This window comes from Furipterus horrens, unplaced genomic scaffold (genome assembly GCF_987537825.1).
Source record: "Furipterus horrens unplaced genomic scaffold, mFurHor1.1.pri manual_scaffold_13, whole genome shotgun sequence".
In the NCBI taxonomy this organism is placed as follows: domain Eukaryota; kingdom Metazoa; phylum Chordata; class Mammalia; order Chiroptera; family Furipteridae; genus Furipterus; species Furipterus horrens.
The window spans coordinates 27,989,784-28,014,231 of record NW_028327183.1 but is presented as its reverse complement, the minus strand read 5'-3'; the positions used below and the strand labels follow the sequence as shown (position 1 = coordinate 28,014,231).

Below are 24,448 nucleotides of genomic sequence, written 5' to 3'. Positions count from 1 at the left end.
GGCAGCAGGGCAAGAGCCTTTAGGTCCCTCTAGCTTTATTTTATTTCAACCGAAGCCATCATTTGAACTGCTCTTTCTCTTATGATTTCCTATATCACTGATTCTTATAAAACTGCTAGTAACTTTAGATATAATCGCCTTCTAATTTTATTATAAAGAGTTTGAATAGTCTTTTCAAGGTTTATATTTAAACTTAAATTATAATTAAAACCCCCTTTACAGGTCTGACCATGTTAACAAAACAGGGAACCAAATCCCTGACTCTCAAACAAAAGATCTAGCTTTCAGTTTCTCCAAGGCCAGCCAGGGCCTTTGATGTGACTCAAACTGAAAACTGGTCTAGACAGATTTGACCTGTGTAATGGAAACCTACAATTATTAAAGGACCCTGCTGTTATTTAAACATTGAGCAATTAAACAATACAAAATCATTGCATCTCAGCAAGCACCATCTCCAGGGATCAGGTAATTGTCTGTGACAGAGACCAAAAAAAGGGTAACAAACCAGGAGGTAAAGAGGTTACCTAAATTCCCAAAAGCATTAGTGACAGACAGGGTCATAAATGTAAAACTAAAGGAACAACAGATTCAAGCTGTCACTGAGCCAGGCAAAGAGCACACGCTCAGAGATTCGCCAGCTCTGGACCCAGCAGCCTCTGGACCCAGCAGCCTCCATCCCCAGACCGAAAGCCTGCTTCAGACCTCTGACAAAAAGCATTGGCTGTGATGAACATACCTGTGTACAGAGAACTGCTAAGGAATAACTAGAATTGAACATCACTTCCTTAACTAAAACTTGAATGTCTGACACTATGAAGCAAAGAATAAACTTTAATCCATTAGTCAAAGTGGTTCAGTAATTAAATCTCCTATAGTTTACAGCCAAAACATCAAGTTGTAAGGGAATATTTATTCAAAGAGTACGAACAACCAGGAAAACATTGTTTGCAAGTACCCTGCCCGCCAGCACATATGGCCAGATGAAGGAGAGGACAAACTTACCGTCAGGTAATTCATCTATAGCCTGTGTGCCACACAGAACTGTCCCATTGTATGGAGGAAGCTACAAGGAGAATCGAAAAAAAATTATTTCAACAATACGTTAAAATTCGATACACACTACTTTATTAAAGCAACACTTCATTAAAACTCTTTATCCATCTAACTTCTCATGACATTTCTACCAAAATAAGACACATGAAGAGAAAGTAAAATTAAATAATCTTCATTTAAGAAAAAATACCATAGGAATGGTTTTAAGTATTTTAGTTATTAAACGGATTCAAAAATGAGGCAAAAAATAAAAAATAAAAATAATCTCTAATTGACATGTAAATCAGCTGCAAATAAAATGCTTATGCTATCTCCGTTGTTTCACAGGATGTCAGTGACTCCCCATAAACACCACAACCACCTGTCTTTCGCCACCATCTGCACTTTGTGTTCACAGCCAGGGCATGCCAGCACAGCCAGCAGAGGCCAGGACCCTGGCCCATGAGCAGGGAGGGAAAAGTCCAATGGTAAGGAAAAGTCTGGGAATCATGGTTCCCTTTTTAATACAATGCCTTAAATAACCAAATTAAGGGCTAGAAATCACATTCCTTGTTTGGAAGAGATCAAGCAAAATGGCAAGTGTCTGACCTCTGTAAAAAGCAGAAAGGTATTATAATACAATAAATTTCTCTCCTTCCTAGCTATTCCATAATATCTAAGAGTTGGAAACGTTTAAAATGGATGTTTGAGATAAGAAAGTTTAGGATGGGAAGGGAAGAGAAGCAGACAAACAATCGTTACCTAAAGGCAAAACAAAAAACACAGTGTTTCTCCAAGTCTGCTCACTGTAGCACTGGCAGTACGATGGCCCCATGCCGGGGTGGGGTCCCCAAGTCTGCAATATTCAGAGGCACCCAGGTAATTCCCATGTCTACTACTGTTGAGAACTACTGTTTAAAGTGGCTTCTTCAGTGGATTTCTCCAATTAACTCTTAGCAAGTCGATTCAATAATCAGAGATAAAAGCTGACTGTTCCAAGTAATCAAGTTCTCCCTCCAGAGAACTAATGACAAATAAGAAGCTACGAAAATGCAGTGCTGTTCAAAAACAACTAACCGCATTCAGGACTTGAGAGTTGCACATATTTCCACCATGCAGGGGCACTCCAGTATTCTTCCCATTGTCACAAAAGGAGAAAGCATTTTGTGCGTGGAGATCAGCTACCCTGGCCTTGAACCTGAAGTGCAAAAACCATTCTTTCTATACAACATTCAAATGCTCACACCAGGTGCTCCAGCATTTACCACTGGCGCAAACATATGAAGCAGAAAGGTGCATCTGAGGAAGCCACAAATTGGGGGCATGTCCCTCTGCAGTCACAAAAGAAATTTAGCAGACTCCTATACACAGAATGCCTTCTCAAAATTTTCTAGCAATGACATTAGGGTGCCCCCTGGTGATAGAAATCTATACTACTTTAAGGCACTAAAAGTTTCTGGGTTTTTTAACCTCCCCATATTTCAAAATCTAGTTAAGTGGTAGAAGCAGAATCTGAAAAGAGACCACCCAGCAGACTCCTGGGCAATAGTGACCTTTTCTGTTAGTGTGTATAAAACACTTATTTTGATATACTAATCTGGTAAGGGTGTAATTGTGGGAATTTACTGAATGCTGGAATAAGTTCTGGCCCAGAAGTATGAGTGAGTGAATGAGTGTGAGTGTGAGAGTGTGTGTGCGTGTGTGTGTGGCGGGCGCGCATGCTGTATTTTTACTCTAGAGGCAAATGGCACCTTTAATTGAACAAAACCACCACCAATCATAAGAACCCCTTTAGTCTGTGGTAACTGGACATAATACACAGCAGAATAAATCGTAATTATTGTTTCAAGTTCCCTCTTCATACAACTATTTATAAGAACACAAAATATAAAAACCAAAGCAAGAACATAACATCTCACACAAAAAGATGAACTGAAAAATATAAAAAACTGAAATCTGGTTATATTAGACAGTAATATCACCTAGTCTGAAATACTGCTAACAATCTTGTGAAGACAAAACTTGGGACTTTTGCCCTGGCTGGTGTGGCTCAGCTGGCTGGAGCATCATCCAGTAGCCCAAAAGGTCACAGGTTCGATTCCCAATCAGGGCACATACCCAGATTGCGGGTTCAATTCCACATTTGGGGCACATACAAGGCGGTATCACTGGACTTTTGCCCTGGCCAGTGTGGCCCAGTTGGTTGGAGCATCATTCAGTAGACCGAAAGGTTATGGGTTCGATTCCCAGTCAGGACACATACCCAGATTGCGGGTTTGATTTCCTAGTTTGGGTGCACATACAAAAGCAACCAATCAACGTTTCCTCTCTCTACCCACTCCCCATTCCTCTCTCTCTAAAACCAATGAAAAAATGTCCTTGGGTGAGGATTAAAAAAAGTCTTGGGACCTTTGATAATATTTAAAAATCTTTCTGTTGATGCCACAATTTATTCTGTTGTCTAAAAGACCCTCATAAACCCTAAATATCCCCTCTGAAATCTCATTAAGACAACAAACCACTGAGAATAACTATCTTAATTATATCCCTACACACACGCGCGCGCGCACACACACATGTACTATGCTATCCTAGACTCATTATTCAGTAGCAGGTTAAGGTTTACATGTTGTCTCTAATGATGAGATTCTGGAAGTTTTCACAAATAATTAGCATTCTCTCCCTACTTTCAACACCAATAACATGATTATGACTGGGGTTCAAAACATAAGTTATTCATAGGTTGACTGTATTTTCTACAGTTGGAGAAACTCATTTTTAAATCACCCTGGCTTCTGAACTAGAGCACAGCTTTAGAAAAGATAACAATTACCTTTTAAAAACTTATATAGGCATGCCTCATTTTATTGCACTTCCTTTTGCAAATGCTCTTTGCAGATAATGCAAAGAAAACACATCAAATGGAGGAAATACCCTCCACCAGCAAGAAAGATTATTACCCACTGAAGTCTCAGATAATGGTTAGTGGTTTTCAGCAATAAAGTATTTTTTAATTAAGGTATGTAGTTTTTTTTTTAGACAATATTACTGCACACTTAACAGACTAGTGTAAACTTTTATATACAGTGGGAAACACAAAAATTCTTAAGACTCACTTTTTACTACAATATTCAGTTTGCTGCAGTGGTCTGAAAGGGAACCTGCAATATTTCCAAGGAATGCCTTTTAAGATCACATCAGCTGGATTTGTTTCTTCTGATTTTGTTAAACTAGTGGCCTTCCTATCTAGCCAGTTGCAAGCTTTCAAACAAAGACAGACATAAAACTCAGCTGAAAGGAATGTTTTTGTAGACAATGCTTTTATATTTAAACATTTTTAAATTATCTTATTGATTATGCTATTACAGTTGTCCCAATTTTACCCCCTTTGCCCCATTCCACCTGGTACCCTGCTTCCCTCCAGCAACCACCCACCCTTAGTTCATGTCCATGGGTCATGCATATAAGTCCTTTGGCTTCTGTTCCTTGTACTATTCTTAACACCGCCCCATCCCCCTCTCCATCTATTTTGTATCTACAAATTATGCTTCTTAATCCCTATACCATTTCCCCCCATTCTCCCCGTCACCCCCCTGCTGACACCCCTCTAAATGATCTCCATATCTATGATTCTGTTTCTGTTCTAGTTGTTTGCTTATTGTTTCTGAGATTCGTTTGTTGTTAGTTGTGAGTTTGTTGTCATTTTACTGTTTAGTTTTGATCTTTTTCTTAAATAAGTTCCTTTAACATTTCATATAAGGGCTTGGTGATGATGAACTCCTTTAGCTCTACCTTTTCTGGAAAGCACTTTATCTGTCCTTCAATTCTATCTTTACTGGATAGAGTAAACTTGGTTGCAGGTCCTTACTTTTCATCACTTTGAATACTTTTTGCCAGTCCCTTCTTGCCGCAGTTTCTTTTGAGAAATCAGCTGATAAGTCTTATAGGCACCCCTTTGTAGGTAACTCTCTGCTTTTCTCTTGCTGCTTTTAAGATTCTCTCTTCATCTTTAACCTTTGGCATTTTAACTATGGTAAGTCTTGGTGCAGTCCTCTTTGGATCCAACTTGTTTGCAACTCTGTGCTTCCTGAACTTGTATGTCTTTTTCCTTCACCAAATTAGGGAAGTTTACTTTCATTATTTTTTCAGGTAAGTTTTCAATTTCTTACTCTTCCTCATCTGGCGTTTCTATGATTTGGATGTTGGTACTTTTGGTGATGTCAACGAGTCTTCTTATTCTCTCATGTTTTTGAATTCTTATTTCTTCACTCTGTTCTGGTTGAGTGTTTATTTCTTCCTTATGTTCCAAATCATTGATTTGAATCCCGGGTTCCTTCCCTTCACTGTTGGTTCTCTGTGGATTTTCCAGGTCACTTAGTGTAGCCTTCATTTCTTCCCTTATGATTTGCCGTACTGAATGAGTTCTCTGAGCATCCTTATCACCAGCGTTTTGAACTTTGCATCTGATAGGCTGCCTATCTCTGTTTTGTTTAGTTCTTTTTCTGGGTTTTCTGTTCTTTCCTTTTAGCCATATTTCTTTGTCTCCTCAACTGTGCAGCTTCCCTGTCTGTTTCTCTGTACCAGGTAGAGCTGCTTTGACTCCCTGTCTTAGTGTACCTGTTATGTTGTAAGGAGTGGACCCTTAGGTATTTGCCAGGGCAGGGCAATGCACTTCACTGCTTTGTGGCTCTGTATGTGGGGGAGGGGTCAGAGAGGGGACCATGATGGTACTGCCTGGCTGCTGGAGACTTGCTCAGCACTTACCCATTTCCAGTCACTTCACACACTTCCTTTATGTGACTTGCGCCTCTCTCTCTAGCTGTTGGCCTGGTGGTGGTTCCCAGAGTGGGTGTGTTTGCAGTATGTTCTAGGACCGTGCAGACCCTTTAAACTGACTCTCCTGAGAGACCGGCAGTTTCTTCTGCTTCCCCCACCCCCACTGGTTTTTACAGCCAGAAGTATGAGGCTTTATTGTCCTGGTGCTGGAACCCTGGGCTACACGGTCTGGCCTGAGGCTTGGATTGCTCGCTCCCCAGGTGTCCTTCCTAATTTTTATCCACCGCATGTCAATATGGGACTGTCTGTTCCGTGGGCTGCAGCTCACTGCTGCCACACAGCATCCTCTCCACCCCAGCTCCCGCCATCATACCCATCTGGATGAATATGGCTTTTCTAAATCCTTGATTGTTGGAATTCCATACAGTTCAATTTTCTGGAAGTTCTGGGTGTTTTTTGTTTTGAGGTTAGTTGTGTTCCTTCTTATGGTTGTGCATGGAGGCAAAATGTGTCTACCTACGCCAAAATCTTTTTCTTTTTTTTTTAGGATTTTATTTTTAAAGAGAGGGGAAGTGAGGGAGAAACAGATGGAGAGAAACATCGATGTACGAGAGAAACATCTATTGGTTGCTTCTCGCATGCGCTCCAACCAGTGACCTGACTGGGAATTAAATTGGCAACCTTTCCATTTATGGGATGACACCAACCCACTGAGACCCACCAGTCAGAGCTCATACTCATTTTTCAAGACTCAGTTCACAATATATTAGTTCTGTGCAAGTTTTCCTCATCAGGTTTTCCCTACCCTTCCTCTTTCAACCTTCCTTCTGGGGAAACTGATCCCTCCAACCTGTATGTTTCTACATGTTACTTGCTTCTAAAAACTGAATAAAGAGAACAGATATTAAGTCTGAACCAGAGGAAGCTTAAAACATCAAGTGAAATTCACTATAAACCCTATCAGTGCTAAAAAATAAAGTATTTTTAGGACTCTGGATGTGCTGAGTACATGGTAATAATTATACTTGGAACAGTCATAGAATATTATAAAATCCTTTAATAATAAACAAAAAAACAAGTCAACATTTAGGTAAATACTTTCCCCAAACCAAAATAGTTTGTGTATACACCCACGGGGCGGGGCGGGGCGGGTGTGTGTGTGTGTGTGTGTGTGTGTGTGTGTGTTTTTATACAGTGTGGGTGTGTTTTCTTTGGTGGGAGGGGGACCTACAACCTCCATCTTGACTGGAAGTCCTAAACATTTATGTTTTTATAAATTCTTTATATTTTTATAAAATTGTCTTTATTTTTACTTTCCTCAAATCTCTGTTTTCCAATTCTTAACCCCAGGTAAAGGGGGGGGAGGGATGCTTTATCCAGTTCCTAGTAGCCAAAAATGTACCTGAGGAATAAGGCTAGAGTCTAATTTATGCCACATGGTAGGAAAAACGCAAGTAGGAGATGCAATTATTTTACCTACAAGGTAAAAGGCCAACTGATTATGCAGAAGTTAAATAGCATCACTCACACACCCACCAATCCAACCATGCATCACCACATTAAACAGTCTATGGCCATATGATTATGTTACTATAACCCAAACACCCAAACTGTAATAACTGAGAAAGCAACTCAGCCCATTCATATTATTTAGCTTGTATTTCCCTTTTGAGGTATGCTGGACCACATGTGATTCTGACAGATAACAGTTGCCACACCCTATCCTCATACTCAATGTATGCTCAAAAGCAAAAAAAAGATGACCCCCAAACAGGCCCAGATACACTAAGATTTCTGGCTATAATTCATTTTGATGAGACACAGCCATTACTTCTGCAAAAAAGTCTGACATAACTTTTATCATCAACATCCTTCGTATCTATCTGCTAACATTTGTTACACATTAGGTATCACACCATACATTAATGATTTCCCAACATTTCTGTGAAATAAACAAGCACTTTCTGTTTTCTTTTCTTTTCTTTTTCTTTTTTTTAAGGAACAATGGGACGGAGGATGTTCCCCAAGATCATCGTGTCTGTTTAGGTGGCAGAGTGAGAAAGGAACCCAGCTCTTCAGAACTGAAATATGGTACATTTTCCACTTTCAAATCACAGGAAAACCCAAGTTTTTATTCTGACACTTGCAAACCCCACACAAACACACACACCAAGAAAAGCTTTGATAAAGTACAGAAGTTGGGCTTTATTGTTTTTTAAAACTTTCATCACAAAATTTTCCTGGCTGGTTTGGCTCAGTGGATTGAGCGTCGGCCTGCGAGCTAAGTGTCGCCGGTTCGATCTTCCAGTCAGGGCACATCAGAGAAGGAAAACTCTGACTCCAAAAAACCTCCGCTGCCTTGCGGCATACCTCTTCAGGGGAAAGGCTAAGGGAGTAAACCCCGACAGAAAATCCGGAGCCGGAGTCCCTAAGGCGGTTTGACGTTGTAGTCAACACCGGCAACTCCTGCGGCGCACCTGAAGCCAAGCTGTATTGACTCCGTCTTTCCCTTGGACCCTTCAGCTGCGAAGAGAGGGGGGGGTCTGCTGCATGGGCAACAGCAGACCCTCCATATCACCCTGCCCAGGCTCTGTAGCTTCAGCTTCACTGGAGAGGACACTCCAGCGTCATCGCAAGATGTCGATTCAACACGGGAGGAGACAGATACCGTGTCACTCCCGAGTTGGACTGCACAGCCATTCTCGGCGGTGCAGATAGACTCTTAAGAAGCTACACCATCGTCTCTCGAGACGGACGGCTGCCGACGACGATCACAAAAAGCCCTTTTAGATTGTGTATTCTGGCAAGTACCGCCATTATTTTACTGTGATTCAAAGGCAGAAATTATTTAAAATTTGAATCACTAGTAGAGTCTACAGAGTAGACCTCAATTAACACTAATGCTTGGGGAATATGGGATCTGATTATGTTTTTTCTAATTAACTCTTATCAGGAAACACTAAACTTCAATTCTACAGAATTCTAGAATGCATAGATACATTTAATTGCCTGAGGAAATACAATATAAAATTTAGCTTTCCCTATATCATGGGTTGTATCCTTAGGTTCCTTAAGATCATAACTTTTAACATAAATGAATACAAGAGCTGGAGATAGCATTGGACTAAATGTATTCATTTCTTAAAATTTTTTATTTATTCATTTTTAGGGATAGGAAGAGAAAAAGAGAGAGAGAGAAAGAGAGACATATCGGTTTGTTGTTCCACATGTATATATATATTCATTGGTTCATTCTTGTATGTGCCCTGACCAAGAACTGAACCCACAACCTTAGCATACTGGGACGATGCTCTAACCAACTGAGCTACTTGGCCAGGGCCTAAATGTATTCATTTTTTTAAATGAAATCTAACATTGTATTTTCTTTCTTTTTTCTAAAATGAAAGAAGAAAACAAGTAACAAATCTTTTTGCATCTCTAAGCTTAAATAATACTTTCAGTATGTTCTCATTTAATCCCACCTCCATAACTTTAATTATTTTTTTAGAATCCAAGAAGCCAAGGTGAAAGTAAAGGACTTGCCAAGGTCATGTGTAAGTGGCCCAGCAGACCTCAACCCTGGCCTTTTGACCCCTATTCTAAGGAATGAGCTTCTCCTGCCCCATTTTACTAAATAAAACAATACCATACATAAATATTTAATGTGGGTGCAGATGTACAACTGTGTATATTTATTAAGGTACCTAAAATCAAGGGACCTTTTTAAAAGGCTAGTTAGGTTTCATTAAAAGTTAACTAAGATTTTACTTGATATACTGTATACTTACATCTCCCTTGTTTTTCCTTTTCAGTGCAATTTCAACAGTTTTTATATTTAAAATACAAATCTGAAAAAATGTTCTATGTAAGTTTTTATTAAACTAAAACAGAAACCATTAATTACATAAAGAGTGAACATAAAAGGAGACATGAATAAATGAAGAAATATACCATAATCATGTTTAGGGAAATTATCATACCAATGTTAATTCTCCTACAAATTAATCACAATTTTAACACAATTCCAACTGAAATTTCAGTATGATTTTTCATGAAACTTGACATGCTAATCATAAATTTCTGAGGCAAAGTTAAGAATGAAGGAGTACCATAATAACTTTTAAGTATAAGAAGGTGTGTGCCCTGCTAGAAGATTGATTATAAAGTTGCAATTAAAACATATGGTATTGCTTCAGAGATAAACCAATAGGCACACAGAACAGGGGATCAAGAATCAACCAAGCACATATTGAGATGTGACCTGACAATGTGGTCCTACACTTAAGGGCCAAGTTCTCAGTAACGGTGCTGGGACAACTTCCGCTACCATGGTGGAGGAAGTTATTAGATCCCCAACTCTCACATAAATAAAAACCAATACCTCAATTTCAGTTGCATTACATACTAAAATTAAAAACAAAAACCTTAAGACATTTAGAAGGAAAAAAGTCTTTATTACCTTAAGGAAGTGAAGAATTTCTTGAAGATTTTTTTTTAAACCAAAAATCCATAAACCATGAGGAAAAAGGTTAATACACTTGACATTAAAGTAAAAAGTGTATTCCCCTTACCAAGGAAAAAGAAGTAACATTATATACAAAATTTAAAAGCCCTCATGCTAGGAAAAGATACCTGTAATATGCAAAACCAAAGATTATTAATCCTGTAAGTCAATAAGAAAAAGACAAAACACTTGATAAAAATATGAACAAGGAATAGAGATTGGTTAATTCACCAACTAACAGTGCTCGACTGTTTGTAATCCAGGAAATGTAAATTAAAACAATGACAATCTATTTGTCATCCATAGATTAACAAAAATTTTAAGTATGCCTATTCTAAGAATTAGCAAGATTTTATTTTTAAATGAGATAGAGAAAAATCTCATGCACTGCTGATGGGAATGCAGACTGTTAAAACCACTTAGCAGATTAGCACCTCTAGTAAAACTAAAAATGTTTACCCCTTGCACAAGCCAGCAGTTCTATTCCTAGATTCTGGAGAAACCCAGAGGAACATGAGAAGATATGACAAATATATAGTGGAAGTACTAAAGACCTAAATGGTCCTCAATAGGAAAAAGAATTGTGGGGGAATGAAATGAAAGAGGGGGATGTATAATGGGAGGTATCTGTCATGTTTTGCTATTTATAAATATAGTTAAATGTTAATATTAGTTATATCTGGTTGGTAGGCTCAGACGTTTCTCATATTAGTCTCTGCACTTTTCTGTACACTGGAATTCCTTATCGAAAAGCATAAATTAAAAAACCAAAACTAAAATATAACCATTAACTATATTTCCACATATACTCAATAAAACAAAGTTTTGTCTTACCTCAACTGAAGAGCGAGGAGTCACAAAGAACTGATTGAATTCATCAGGGCTAAAGTCTCCAAAAATATACTGGGGGGAAAAAGAGAAAAAAGAAAAAGAATCATTGATCATATAAACTAGATGTATTATATACTTTCAAAGAAAAATACTATATATTAAAACAATCCTATGAAACATTTGGGTTAGACTCCCCAAGACCTTTTCTTAATTAAACAAATCAAAGGCCTGCAAGGTGAGATATCTAGGTGTCATATTTTCCAATAACAAACAAGAAAATACTATTTATCTTTTTCTACAAAACTGTCAAAGAACACTCTAAAATTGTTAAAGTTTATTTTGATACAGGTCAAAACAGGTCTGTAAACCAAACTCCTAAGTAGAGTCCTGCTTATGGGAGTTTCTGATTAACAAACATTTCCAGTTGTTCCATTTACCTTTCTGCTGACTCATGTCACTACTTCCATTTCAGTTTTCTCTGCCAAACATACTAAAGAAAAGCAGAAAACGTGGTTCAAATGGGAAGATAGGGAAATTCAAAAAGGGAAAATACTAATGATCTTAATGAATGATCTTTAAAAATATATAACTTTTATCTTAAAAATGCACTGAAACCTGATGAACAGATAAACGTATTTGTTAAGACACAAACCTAGCTGTGAACCCTAATTGCACAGAATTCTGATTGTGGCTTTCTGGAAAAACAACTGGTTAAACTACACGGAAGCAAGATTAACAAGTGCCTGGCAATTTATATTCTCCCGGGAGCTTCAAGAAATAAGTCACTGACAATAATCACTGTGACTAGATTTCTACCAAAAAGAATCACTCACTAAGGATTTATTCAGTTAATCGATTAACTATTTAGCACCTACTGAGTGCTATGCACCATGATAGGTACTGGGAATAAAAATGGTAAACAGAGTTGTGGTTCCTCTGCTATAACACAGCTGACAGTCTAGTAACTTGCAAGGAAGCTTACAAGCATGTGATTCAAAAATAACCAATAATTAAATATTACATGAATGGATATTACCCATCATTATTGTAAATATGAGTAAGTTAACAACGAACTCTCACAGCCTGTTGATAAGAATGCACTGACATTCTGGGGGAAAACATTTCTGGATAGCTCTTTTTCAGAAGCTACCAAAATTGTAAATGTATGTTAAAAAACAGTAACATCTCGACATAATATTTAGATACACACACCACAGCCCGCAAAGAAACTATGCATTGGAAGTAATGTTCTGAAGCTTTTCCTTTCCAGCCTGGGCCCAGCAGGATGGCCCCCACAAAAGGGGGCAGGAAGGGCCATTCTACCATCAACAAGGTAGTCATTAGAGAATACACCATCAACATTCACAAGTGCATCCATGGAGTGGGTTCAAGAAGTGTGACTCTTGGATACTCAAACAGATCCAGAAATTTGCCAGGAAGGAGATGGGAACTCCAGATGTGCCCGCTGACACAAGACTCAACAAAGCTGTCTAGGCCCAAAGGATAAGGAATGTCCCATACCATATCTGAGTCCGGCTGTCCAGAAAACATAATGAGGATGAAGAGTCACCAATCGAGCTCTACACATTGGTTACTTAGATACCTGTCACCACTTTCAAAAATTCACAAACAATTAATGTGGATTAGAACTAACTGCTGATTGTCAAACAAAGTTATAAAACTGAGGGAAAAAAGTAATGGTGAAAATAAGCAGAGTCCCACAACAATTCAGAAATACTTTCATTATGAGCTCAGTGAGCTCTGAAAGGTCTTTATCATCTGGGGAAAAGCTTGTGTTAATTTCACTCAGGCAAGGGAAAGGTATCTTTGTGTGAAAACAAAGCAGAAAAAGATGGAGGTGAGATGTAGGTAAAGAAATGATACTGCTGACTGCTATTCTTTTATAGTCCGACTACAGACTTTTTAAGTCTAAATACAAGCCTCAAAATTTACTCAGGAGAAAAAAACACAAGCCAGACTGGGAAACAATATTCCTCTCTCTAACATCGATGTTTCTCTTCTTCTCTTTCTCCTTTCCTTTTCCTCTCTATAAAAATAAATAAAATCTTTAAAAAATAAAAATAAAAAAAGTCCTGATTTGTGTGGTTCATTTGTTGAGCATCGTCCCGCAAACCGAAAGGTCACCAGTTCGATTCCCAGTCAGGTCAGGGCACATTCCTGGGTTGTGGGTTCGGTCCCTCATCAGGGCACATACAAGAGGCAACCGATTTATGTTTCTCTCCCTCTTCCTCCCTCCTTTTCCCTCTCTCTAAAAATAAAGAAAGAAAATCTTAAAAATAAAATATGCCTGCCCTGCCTGGATGGCTGAGTAGATTGAGCACCAGCCTACAAACCAGAGGGTCACTGGTTCAATTTCCAGTCAGGGCTCATGCCTGGGGTGCAAGCCAGGACCCTAGTTAGTGGCATGTGAGAGGCAACCACACATTGATGTTTCTTTCCCTCTCTCCCTCGGTCTAAAAATAAATAAATAATCTTTTAAAAAATCATTGAAAACAAAAAACAAAAAAATAAAATAATGTATTCCTGACAATACCAACTACTCGTGAGGTGGAGCAATTGGAATGTTCTTCATGGCTGATGCAGATGCAGAATGGTAATCACTCTGGGAAAGAGTCTGGCAGTTTCTTATAAAGTTACTTACCATATGACCCCAGCAACCCCACTGCTAGGTTCTTAACCAAGAGAAATGAAGAACTATGTCCATTAAACAAACAAAAAACCCTGTATACTGATGTTTATAGCAGCTCTATTCATAATCACCAAAAACTATAAACAACCCAAATGGCCATCAAGAGGTAGATGTAGTACATCTATGTAATGAAATACTCAATGATTGTCAAAAGGATCATGCAAAGTGAAAGAAGCCACACTTAAAATCCTACATGTTGCATGACTACACTTACATAACATCCTAGGGCAACACTACACAGACAGAAAACAGATCAATGACTGTCAAGGTCTGGGGAAGGACTGATTAGAGAGAGGCACAAGGGAACTTTTTGCACTGATGAAAATATTCATTACATAAAAGCCTGTTGGAGAAACAGTGACCTTTCTAATTGCCAATAAAACACATACCCATTAAAACACTAATGATTTCAGTCCTCATATATGAATGGACCACAAAGGCAAGTGAAGAAAAATCAACAGCAACAGAAGTATTAAACATGAGGAAGAAAGCCCTGACCAGGTGTTTCAGTTGGCTGGAACACTGCCCCATACACCAGAATGGCGCGGGTCCAATTTCTGGTCAGGGCACATACTGAGGTTGCGGTTCAACCCCCAGTCAGGGTGCGTACGGAAGGCAACCTATCGGTGTTTCTCTCTCCACTTCCTCTCTCTCTAAAATCAATAAAAACACATATCCTAGAATGAGGATTTTTTTTTTAAATGATGGAGGAAATCAGTAAGCACAGAAAACAAAAGAAACAGAAGGTTTTTTTAAAAAAAAATCTATTCTTAGAGATTCTGGCAGATAAAATAAAGCACAGACTGCCATGAGAAAAGACTTACTAGAAAACAAAGAGTTGGGAATCAAAAAATTATTAAGTTTAAATTACTAAATTTAGAAAGTCAACTAAGAAACACTAAAGTAGAATCACATTGTTTTATTTATTATAAAGAGTAGAAACATTATGGTAAGAGGTCTCCATTTTATTTTCTCTTATGAATAAGAACGCTGTGTACTTTAATTCAGAATGTGCAAAAGACATATAAGGGTGATAGGATAGTTCTACAGGGTAGTTACGGTATTTTCTTTAGGCAAATTTTCTTCCTGGAAAACTAAAAATAAAAATGAAATGCTCATTTATCATATTTCTAAGCACACTTTCTTATTTGAGTTTATATACAACCTAAAGTCTTTTCAGAAGAGTGATCTTGTTAATCCAGTAAGAGAACTAAAATTTCTTAACAGTCTAATAACCTTGTCAGTAAAGGAGAACAGGAAGAAACGGGACCCCAAACTACTGACACACACAGACTTCCTGCACTAGTTGGCTGCAAGCAACAGCCAAAAGAATGCTTTGGAAGGTTCCAGAAAACTTTTTTTTCCTATTATTTTCAATTATACTATTTTTACTTAATTCTTTATTTTTAAAGTATTATCTGAAAAAGTTTGCTACAGATTCTAAATGTACTTTTATTAAAACTTCATGTCAATAATTTCTCCACAGATAAACACACCTTCAATCTGATTAAAAATTCACTGGGGGAAAAAAACGATGAAGCGCTTCATGTATGAATAGGGAGACATCTCCAAGATAATATTAAATAAAGAAAACATTTTGGAGGTAAAAAAGAGAGGAAAATAGAAATAGCTACTGGTGTTTGCATAAAGAGACACTGGAAAGGAAACCACAAAGGGAATGTAACTGTTAACTTACATGGAGCTGCAGGGAAACCCAAGTGAAGGTAGGGAAGAGGGATGAGATTTCTTAGTGTATATCTTTTCAGAGTTTTTAGTTCTGTATCATATAAATACCTTACCTAACTAAAAGTTAAATTGTAAAAAGTCACACTGGCCGGTGTGGCTCAGTTAGTTGGAGCATCATCCCATAACCAAAAGGCTGTGGGTTCGATTCCCAGTCAGGGCACGTACCTAAGTTGAGGGTTGATCCCTGGTCTGGGGTAAACAACCCCCAGTCCGGGCGCCGATCCCAGTCTAGGTGCATACAGGTGGCAACCAACTGATGCTTCTCTCTTGCATCAATACTTCTCTCTCCCTTCCTCTCTTTCTAAAAGCAATTTTAAAAAAAAGTCCTCAGGTGAGGATTTTTTTAAAAAGTAATTGTAAAGAGTCAATGTAAACAACAGAAATCATTGTACAACTATTCAAATATACCCATTTGCAGAGAAGCTGTTAAGTTTGCACCTGTGTTAGCTTTAAGAGCTGACTGACAAAAGATTAAGATCTGATGAATAATTTAATCCAAAAAAGACACCATAAACAACAGCTAACTACCAACTATGCAATGCTAAAATATCATTTTTAACACTTGGCAAATCGCTAACCAGAGCTGTTTTAAACTCCAGTGTAATTTCTTTTAACACTGGCTCACATATATCAATAAACAACTCATCAAAATACACATGAATCACATCGTCTTGCCATAATCAGATTTATTTTCAATCCTTAAAATGCACCAGTTTCTGAAAGTGAGCAGTTATTCACCACCAATATAAAAGTTATTTCAATTTTATTACTGAGATAACAGGTGACTGCTAAGAAGCTGGTACCAACAGTGAACAACATCTCTGCAAGGTGTTCACCACCCTGAGTTTTGGTTAGGATTTCTATTTCCAGTAAGAATGAGTATTCCCCATATGTTCATGGAAGAAATAAGGGGTGGGAGGGGGTCCTTGTACTATTTTTATTTTTGCAACTTTTGTGAATATGAAATTATTTCCAAATGAGACATTTTTAAATGTCTGAAAACAGTTGAGGAAAACCTTTCTCTCTCTCTTTATGTAAAAGGGAAACATTCTTCTTCCTCTAGAGGATATTTTAAAGTCAATTTGTAGTTTAAAAATATTGTTTGGGTAAAAAAAAAAGATTCTTTGCCTGATTTGATGGGATTTATTGGGGAAGAAAATGTCACTGACCACATGAATCAGTTTGCCCTGTAAGAGCAGAGTGAGCTAAAACAGGACAATTAAGTTCACATGGGATACTAAACAACAGGAACAAGTACTGGGCTGGACAAAAAGTTCACTTGGTTTTGTTCCATAAGATGGCTCTAGTAGTGCTTAGTTGTCTTTAACTTCATTCAAAACAATTTTGTTAGGTTGTATTGTGACAGCTGTCATATCAGCATGCATTTTTTAAGAAAACTTATCTACACTGGTGAATTTGTGTGTAGCAATTTTAATATTGTAAGAGAGAAGAAAACATACATTTTTGGCATATTATACTATGTTATTTCAAAAACGTAACTGAAACACACACACAAGAAAATCTGTACAGCGTAGAGAGAAGGTGCTATAACTGATTGAATGAGTCAAAGGCGATTTGCGAAGTTTTGTGCTAGAGATTTCTCGCTGTGCGATGCTCCACAGTCACATAGACCAAGCTGACAGTGATCAAGTCGAGACATTAACTGAGAACAATCAATGTTATACCACACGGGAGGACAGCCAACAGACTCAAAATATCCAAGTCAATAGTTATTTGTGAAAATGAAAAACACGTCTTTTATTTTACGGAAAAAACTTTTGACCAAACTAATAAGTGCATTTCCAAAGCCTGGTGCAGGGTTTAGCACATACAGATGCTCAATAAATGGGTGCTGTGAGAAACAGAGAAAGTGCCTGAAGTTCCTCAGTCAGCCACACCGTGTTACAGAAATATTCATATCATTAATAACTCTAATCTTCTAACAGAAGCAACCTCGTCAACGTTAGATGAAAAATGGGAATTAAGAAAACTCCATCAAGTGCTCTTTCCCAGCTGCTATGAAGCCCACAGGAAAGGCCTGCAGTCAGGAAAGCACACCACAAGTTGGCCTTCCAACCTCTCCATGCCCCTTAAGGAAGTGAGCCTGGGAGAGAGTGGCTCTTCACCCCCACCAGGAACAAAGGTCTGTTTCCCCTCATTTCCAGCTGACCCCAGCTCAGGCTTTCAGAACTTCCACTGGTCTTGTGCCTGATTATTCTCTGATCATTTCTAGGGAGGACATGAAATGAAATACTTCAGGAAGAAGGGGCATGCCGACAACACAGCTCAGATGGAAACCAGGCACTTCACTGAAGCACAGCCCCTGGGTGTAGCTGTGCTGGGCTTCGCCTCCAGGAGATCAGAGGCCAGAGTGTCAGAGGGTCTTGGTCAGTAAACCCCTGGGAAAGGGCCGGGCAAAGCTGAAAACAGCAGTGTTTGTGCTAAAGGAAAAACAGATTCTAAAGGTGAGAAGGAGAGATGTTGCCAGTTCCCCTGCACGTTCTCCACAGAGCAAGGGGCCCAGAAAACACCACTTCACAGCATGGCCCTGGGGGCACTGGAGCACAGCACGCCCAGCCTTCAGTCCCGCTTCCAAAGCTGCATCTCTGGAAGCGTGACTACATTTGCAGGGGGCCACCAAACAATGTTCTCTGCTTTCAAAAGGACTCACAGAAACAGATCAGCCTCTGAGGTAAAAATTATGATACAAAGGCAGTGATCAATACACACTTCACGGCATGTGCATTGTACTTCACATGTTCCACGGCAGTTGGACAACTATGACCCCATATCCAGGAACAACACCCGTGTACAGACCCAAAGCCAAGCCTCACTGGGTGAAATGACAGAACCAAGTCACAACGAAAAAGAGGCTGAGGAGAAATACAAAGTTGTCTCCTCCCTAGTTTCCCCACCCAAGGAAACAGAATTTGGGATATGAGAAACATTAAGGACTAATGAACTGTTGAGTAATAAAAGCCTTAATTTCATCTCTAAAATGAGGGGCTGCTGAACTACACAATCTCCAAAGTCCTTCCCAGTTCCAAAAGGATCTCCTGGATCTAACAAGGACTAAGAAACACAGGTCTGGAAATATTCTCAGCCTAATACAGGCTACCACATGGATGGCCCCTGGAAACACGATGCTGAGTAAAAGAAGCCAGACTCAGAGGGCCTCCACATGTATGATTCCATTCATATGAAACGTCCAGAAGAGGCAAATCCCTAGAGAGAGAAAGTAGATTGTGGTTGCCAGAGGCTCCGACAGAGGGGAAATGGGGGGTAAGGGCCACCCCACTGCTAACAGCTATGGGGTTTTTATAGTGAAATGTTCCAAAATTGCACAACTCTGTTATTTAAATGGATGAATTCTATGGTATGTGAGTTGTATCTCAATAAAATAAATGAAGTAAAAAAATCAGGTCAGTACTTGCATTAAAAAATATTTTAATTTCTTTATTAAATTTTATTGATCATGGTCCTGCACTTAACAGACGCTAAATGATATCTACTGAAGTCACAGGGTGCTTTCAACTTTGGAAAATGTGTGAGTGGTTTTGGGGACATCTGGGATGACACCGTTTCAATACTCAATGCACAGTGGCAATTTTGCTGATTTAACAATATGTATCAAGCACCAATTATCCACAGTGAACTGTGCTAGTTTATGAGAATAGACTGTGAATTAGACAAACACAGAGTTCAGGATATGGTGACATTTATAGTTTTGTCACAGAGCAAGCGGACTGCAAGTTGTAATGTGTTACAAATGGCAAAAGAGAGAGAGAGAGAGAGAGAGAGAGAGAGAGACGGACAAACAAAAAAAGAGGGAGGCAGAGAAAGGCTTGTTCCTTTGTTCCTTGATTGGGTTGTAGCAGAATTCTGCTTTACTTTCTTGGGACAGAGGGGTCCTGAAAATGGATAAACTGTGTAACAAAGCCACTGCTACAGATAGCATCCCTTCTTCTCGGGATTCAAATGTCAAAGTACTGCAATTTAGCATCCAATTTCACAGGGTTTGTGTAATTCATTCTAACTATTAAAGTCCTATCAACAGATATCCTCTCAGGGGAGAGGGGTGGGTGGAGGTGGAAAAGGGTATAAGGGGGATACACGGTAATGGAAAAATACAAAAATAAATATAAAAAATTTAAAAAGACATCCTCTCATCTTTCAAAGTAGGATTTTTAATAGGTTTGCTTTAAAGACTTCAGGTGCTTTCATGGAGATCCTGAGCTAAAACTTGTTTTGATCAACTGCATCTCCAAATTGGAAAACATGATTCATTTAAGAGAAAGCCACTTTTACCAATTTTCCAGTTCCACACCTGCATTAGTTACATTACACAATGAGTTAAATTTTAACCTGCTTTGCTCTAAACTTTAAGTACTAAACAGCAAGATAAAAAGAGACAGCCCTCATTATTCAATAACTTGCTATAAAGAATTTTTATTACATGGAACAGAGTTGATAAATTAGGGAATGAATTCAGGGCATGTTATCTGGTATAGCCCTATTAAAAGTTCAAGATTCCACCTATTTTCACATCCATTACTAGCACCTTGGTGCTAATCAGGGGAGAGGAGGGGAAGAGGAGAGAAGTAAAAAAGCAGACGTCAACACAAAAGAGACTGAACTACAGGAGTTTGAACTGCATAGGTCTACTTACATAAATTTTTTTTTCTAATAAATACCTGTACTGTTTTTTGATCCATGGTCAGGAGTCTTAGGACACTGAGGGCTCTGAATGCATGCTAAGGGGCAACTTAAATTTGGGGGAGTCAAAGGTTACACATGACTTTTGTCAGAGGGAGTCAGAGTTCTAAACCCTGCATTGTCCAAGGATCAACTGAAGTTCTATCTTTGCGGGGGCCAGGGATGAATGAGAGGACAGGCTGCAAGGTGGCACAAAGGAAACTTTGGGGAACTTCTGGGAGTGATGGAAATGGTTATCTTGACTGTGGAGGTGACTACACAAATACATACATTTGTTAAATTCATCAAACAATATACTTTAAGTGGAAGAAATTCACTGTACATATATTGTTATGCCTCCAAAACAGGAACCAAGTTAAATTCATTTGTATCGCTAGCAGTTAGTGCAGTACTTGACATAAAGTAGCTGAAGAAATAAATTCAGGAAAATGAAAAGAGAACAGCCACAACAAATCAAGTTCTAGGGATAAGAATTGTAGCCTCTGCATACTCACAACAGTTTAAACATCCAGTCATCAGTGGGCTGACAGAATTTTGACTTCACTGTTCCAACTGGTTTTATTGTTTTTAACTATTACCTGAGAAGTTCCAGCGAGGAGCACAATTTTCATTTTTAAATATAATCTTTAAAAATAATCAAGATATAACATCTAATTTTTAAATATAACATTTAAAATCATCAGGGAAACTGAATTAAGCTTCACAGAAAACTTTAAAATACCTGTTCTGACCTAGAGAAAAAGCATTCATAATTACCATATGGTCTCCCAAACTAAAAAGAAGTCAAATTTCAAAATTGTTAATCTACAAGAAAAAAAATGGGTGGCAAAACAGATTATGGATATAATCAGAAAGTATCAGGTCAGGTAAACCTTTTAAAAATCCATTTTTGCCCTGACTGGCATGACTCAGTTGAGTGTCTTCAGGCAAAGCAAAAGGTCGAAGGTTTGCTTCCAGTCAGGGCATACGCTTGGGCTGCAGTCCCGGTGCCCTGGTTGGGTCGGGGGAGGGTGGTGAGAGGCAACCAATCGATGTTTCTCTCCCTCTCTCCCTCCCTTCCCTTCTCTAAAAATACAGAGAAGGGCATATTTCATTAAGAACTACCTATTAGCAGTCAAATTCACTTCTCTGTCATAGAGAGGGACTCATAGCCCTGTGGCCAAAAAAAAAATTTTTTTTTTTCCTTTTAAATTGATACACAATAAAGGAAGACTGACAATACCAAGTACTGATGATGATGTGGAAAAAGGGGAATTCTCATGCACTGCTGGTGCACTGTAAAACAATATAGCTGTCTTGGAAAAGCCTGGCAGTTTCTTGTAAAATAAAACATACACTTACTGCATGATCCAAAAAGTCCACTTCTAGTTATCTTACCCACAAGAACTGAAAACTTATGTCCACACGAAGACTTGTACATGAATGTGGCCAACAGTTACACTCACAGTAGCCAAATACTGGAATAACAAATGTCCATCAAGAGGTCTAGAGATAAATTGTGATGCATCCCTATAATGGAATACTACTGAGCACTGAAAAGGAAGAACTCTTACACACAACATGGATGACTCTCAAAAATATGAGGCAGAGAACGAGAAGCCAGATAGAAAAGTACACTCTGTACATTTCCACATAAAATTTTAGAAAAGGAAAATAGCTATAGTGACAAAAAGATTAGTAATTGCTTGGGTATTAGGTGGGGATTCATGGCAAAGGGGCACAAGGGAATTTTGGGGGCAACTGAAATATTCTACATCTTGAATGAATGTTTCAGTTACCCTGCTGTATACGTTTGTCAAAACTCAACTGCAAACTTAAAACTGGGTATATTTATTGTTAATTAAATTATACCACAATGCACAGTTGATTTTTAAATTCATTCACAATCAAATTAATTAACTGATGCACATCTACAAATAAGGAGGATGAAACTGTATTATAAAAACAGCCCTTGAAGACCAAGGACCATAGTACAGTATTAATCTTTCATTTACATAGTAGAATTCTTTTAAAAAGTGTAAACATCCACACTTTGGGGTTTGTTTTTTTTTAAGATTTCGTGTTTCTTAGTCCAAACACTCTTACTAGTCGTACACAACAAACACCTCCTAAACTACTGTGCGTGATATTTGTATTTTGCTCCATGTTATCACTGTAAAGGTGCCTGCCCGTATTTAAGCCTCTGTGCCATCATCACTCAATTACCACCTCAGACTGTTCGCTCCTGGCTCAGCCTTTATAACTGCCTGAATCCCTGGACCACTTACCCAAACACCACGCTACACACATACACAACTACTGCCAACAACCATGAATCAAAATTCTAGTGTTTCACTAAACAGAGTGCTACATGGGCAAAAACTTGTAAGTGCATCTGTTCTACAGGATTTTTCACTTAATGAAATATGCTGGAACCAAACCAACAAAAGCTCAGCTACAAAAGCCACCTGCCAGAAAAGAAAGTGCATCACTAAATCAGAGCTTTCTGTTAAAAGACATTCAGGAAAAAAAAGTGATTAGGAAATCTAGAGCTATCTAACATGGAATATTTATGTCAGCTGGTACATAAACCCCTCTCCTTCCAATTTTAAGGAGGAAGTATAGAATGTTCCCCTTAATGAGTTGCTTTAGTTGTTAATGAAAACCCAAGTTACTTAGAAGAATTGGAAGAAGCAGTAAAAGCTGCAAACTTACTATCTGCTTAAAATAAGAGTGCAAAAGGGGTGCTGACAGCTAAAGATCTGCCACGCTCATTGACGAAGCAATGTTTTAAATTAACACTAATTATTTTTCTATATTACTTAGCAAAATATATGTCCTGTTGTGCCCCAAAATAATTAATGGGTTAAAAACATTCATCTTTCAGTTTACTATGTTATGCTTAAATTAGCTCAAAGAGAATGGACTCTCAATCAGAAACAACTAAAAAAATGGATCCATACACTTAAAATTAATACAAAATAATACTGAATGTGAATTGTAACTGAAAAAATTAAGGAAAAATAAATAAATAAAATTAAAAATGGGTCAAAAAATGCCAAACAATATTGTTTTCGGTATGCATAAAATGTAACTTGTGAATACTCTTCAGTACTTAAAAATAATACCTGTACTGCAGAAAAAGATTTAATAATGAAGAAGTCACAAGTGGGGGAGGTAAAGATTTTACTAAACAGCATACGTTATAGTCCTTTTTATTAAAAAAGAAAATGCATTATTACAATATGTTGCAACGCGGCTGCCCAGCTCCCCAGCTTCCCAGCTTCCCGGCTCTCCTGCAGCCTCCACTTCCCCTACCTGCTGCCACTGCCTGAGAGGTGAGGCCTTTAGCCCTTCTCAACTGGATCATTACAAGTGCCTAACTGGTAGTCTTCCTGCTTTCAGGCTCACCCTTCAGCCTCCAAAGGACATGTGGCCACCACAGAGCTTTCTCTTAAGATATGAATCTGATTATTTTGGTCCCAAGGAACAGCCTTTCAAGGCTCCCAGGACCTTTCAGGATAAAAGGCTCAAGCAGAGCATACAAGAGCCTTCAGGACTTGGCTCCCTCCTTCTACCCTTCCAGACTCATCTGCCACACCCCACCTCCCCATATAGCCCTGTGCTGTGGCCATCTCCACGCACTTCCACGCCGCTGTGCACACGGGATCTCCTGCACTGAATGCCTTCTCTACGGCCCACACTGGCTGCCTGCTCCTCACACTACAGAACTCGGTTCCAGAGTCCCGTCTTTGTGAACTATTTTCCTAAAAAATCTGCTGAGTTACTCACTCTGGATTTCAACAGTTGCTTAGCCTCTTCTCCACATTCAACTGTGGACTTTCTGAATATATGAGCTGTGATATATCTTTCATTAATTTAGTCATCAAAAAAATATTTTTTGAACACTTATGTTCTAGGCCCTGGGAATGTATCAACAAAAAAAAACATACAAATCCTTGCCCTCATTAAACTTACATTCTGGTAAGGGGAGACAGAAAATGGATAAAATAACTATGTTAGAATATTAGATACACGGGGTGGTAAGAGCTTGGAAGACAAAGCACAGAAAGAAGATGGCAAGACGGAAGCAGGGTGCAACTTTAAAGCAGGCAATAAAGCAGGCCTCCCTGAGGAAATGTCATGGACACAGA

The 24,448-nt window shown here is 38.6% G+C and overlaps 1 protein-coding gene across 1 annotated transcript in view; it reads right to left on the bottom strand.

The window, feature by feature from the left end:
• Positions 1-24,448, bottom strand: part of USP10 (ubiquitin specific peptidase 10) — a 64,622-nt gene that overhangs the window by 28,545 nt on the left and 11,629 nt on the right. The window contains exons 2-3 of the mRNA XM_090260994.1: positions 11,147-11,215; positions 1,003-1,063 (exon numbers count right to left, since the gene is read on the bottom strand). Of these exons, the coding sequence (XP_090117120.1) occupies positions 1,003-1,063; positions 11,147-11,215 (130 nt within the window). The remainder of the gene's footprint in view (positions 1-1,002; positions 1,064-11,146; positions 11,216-24,448) is intronic.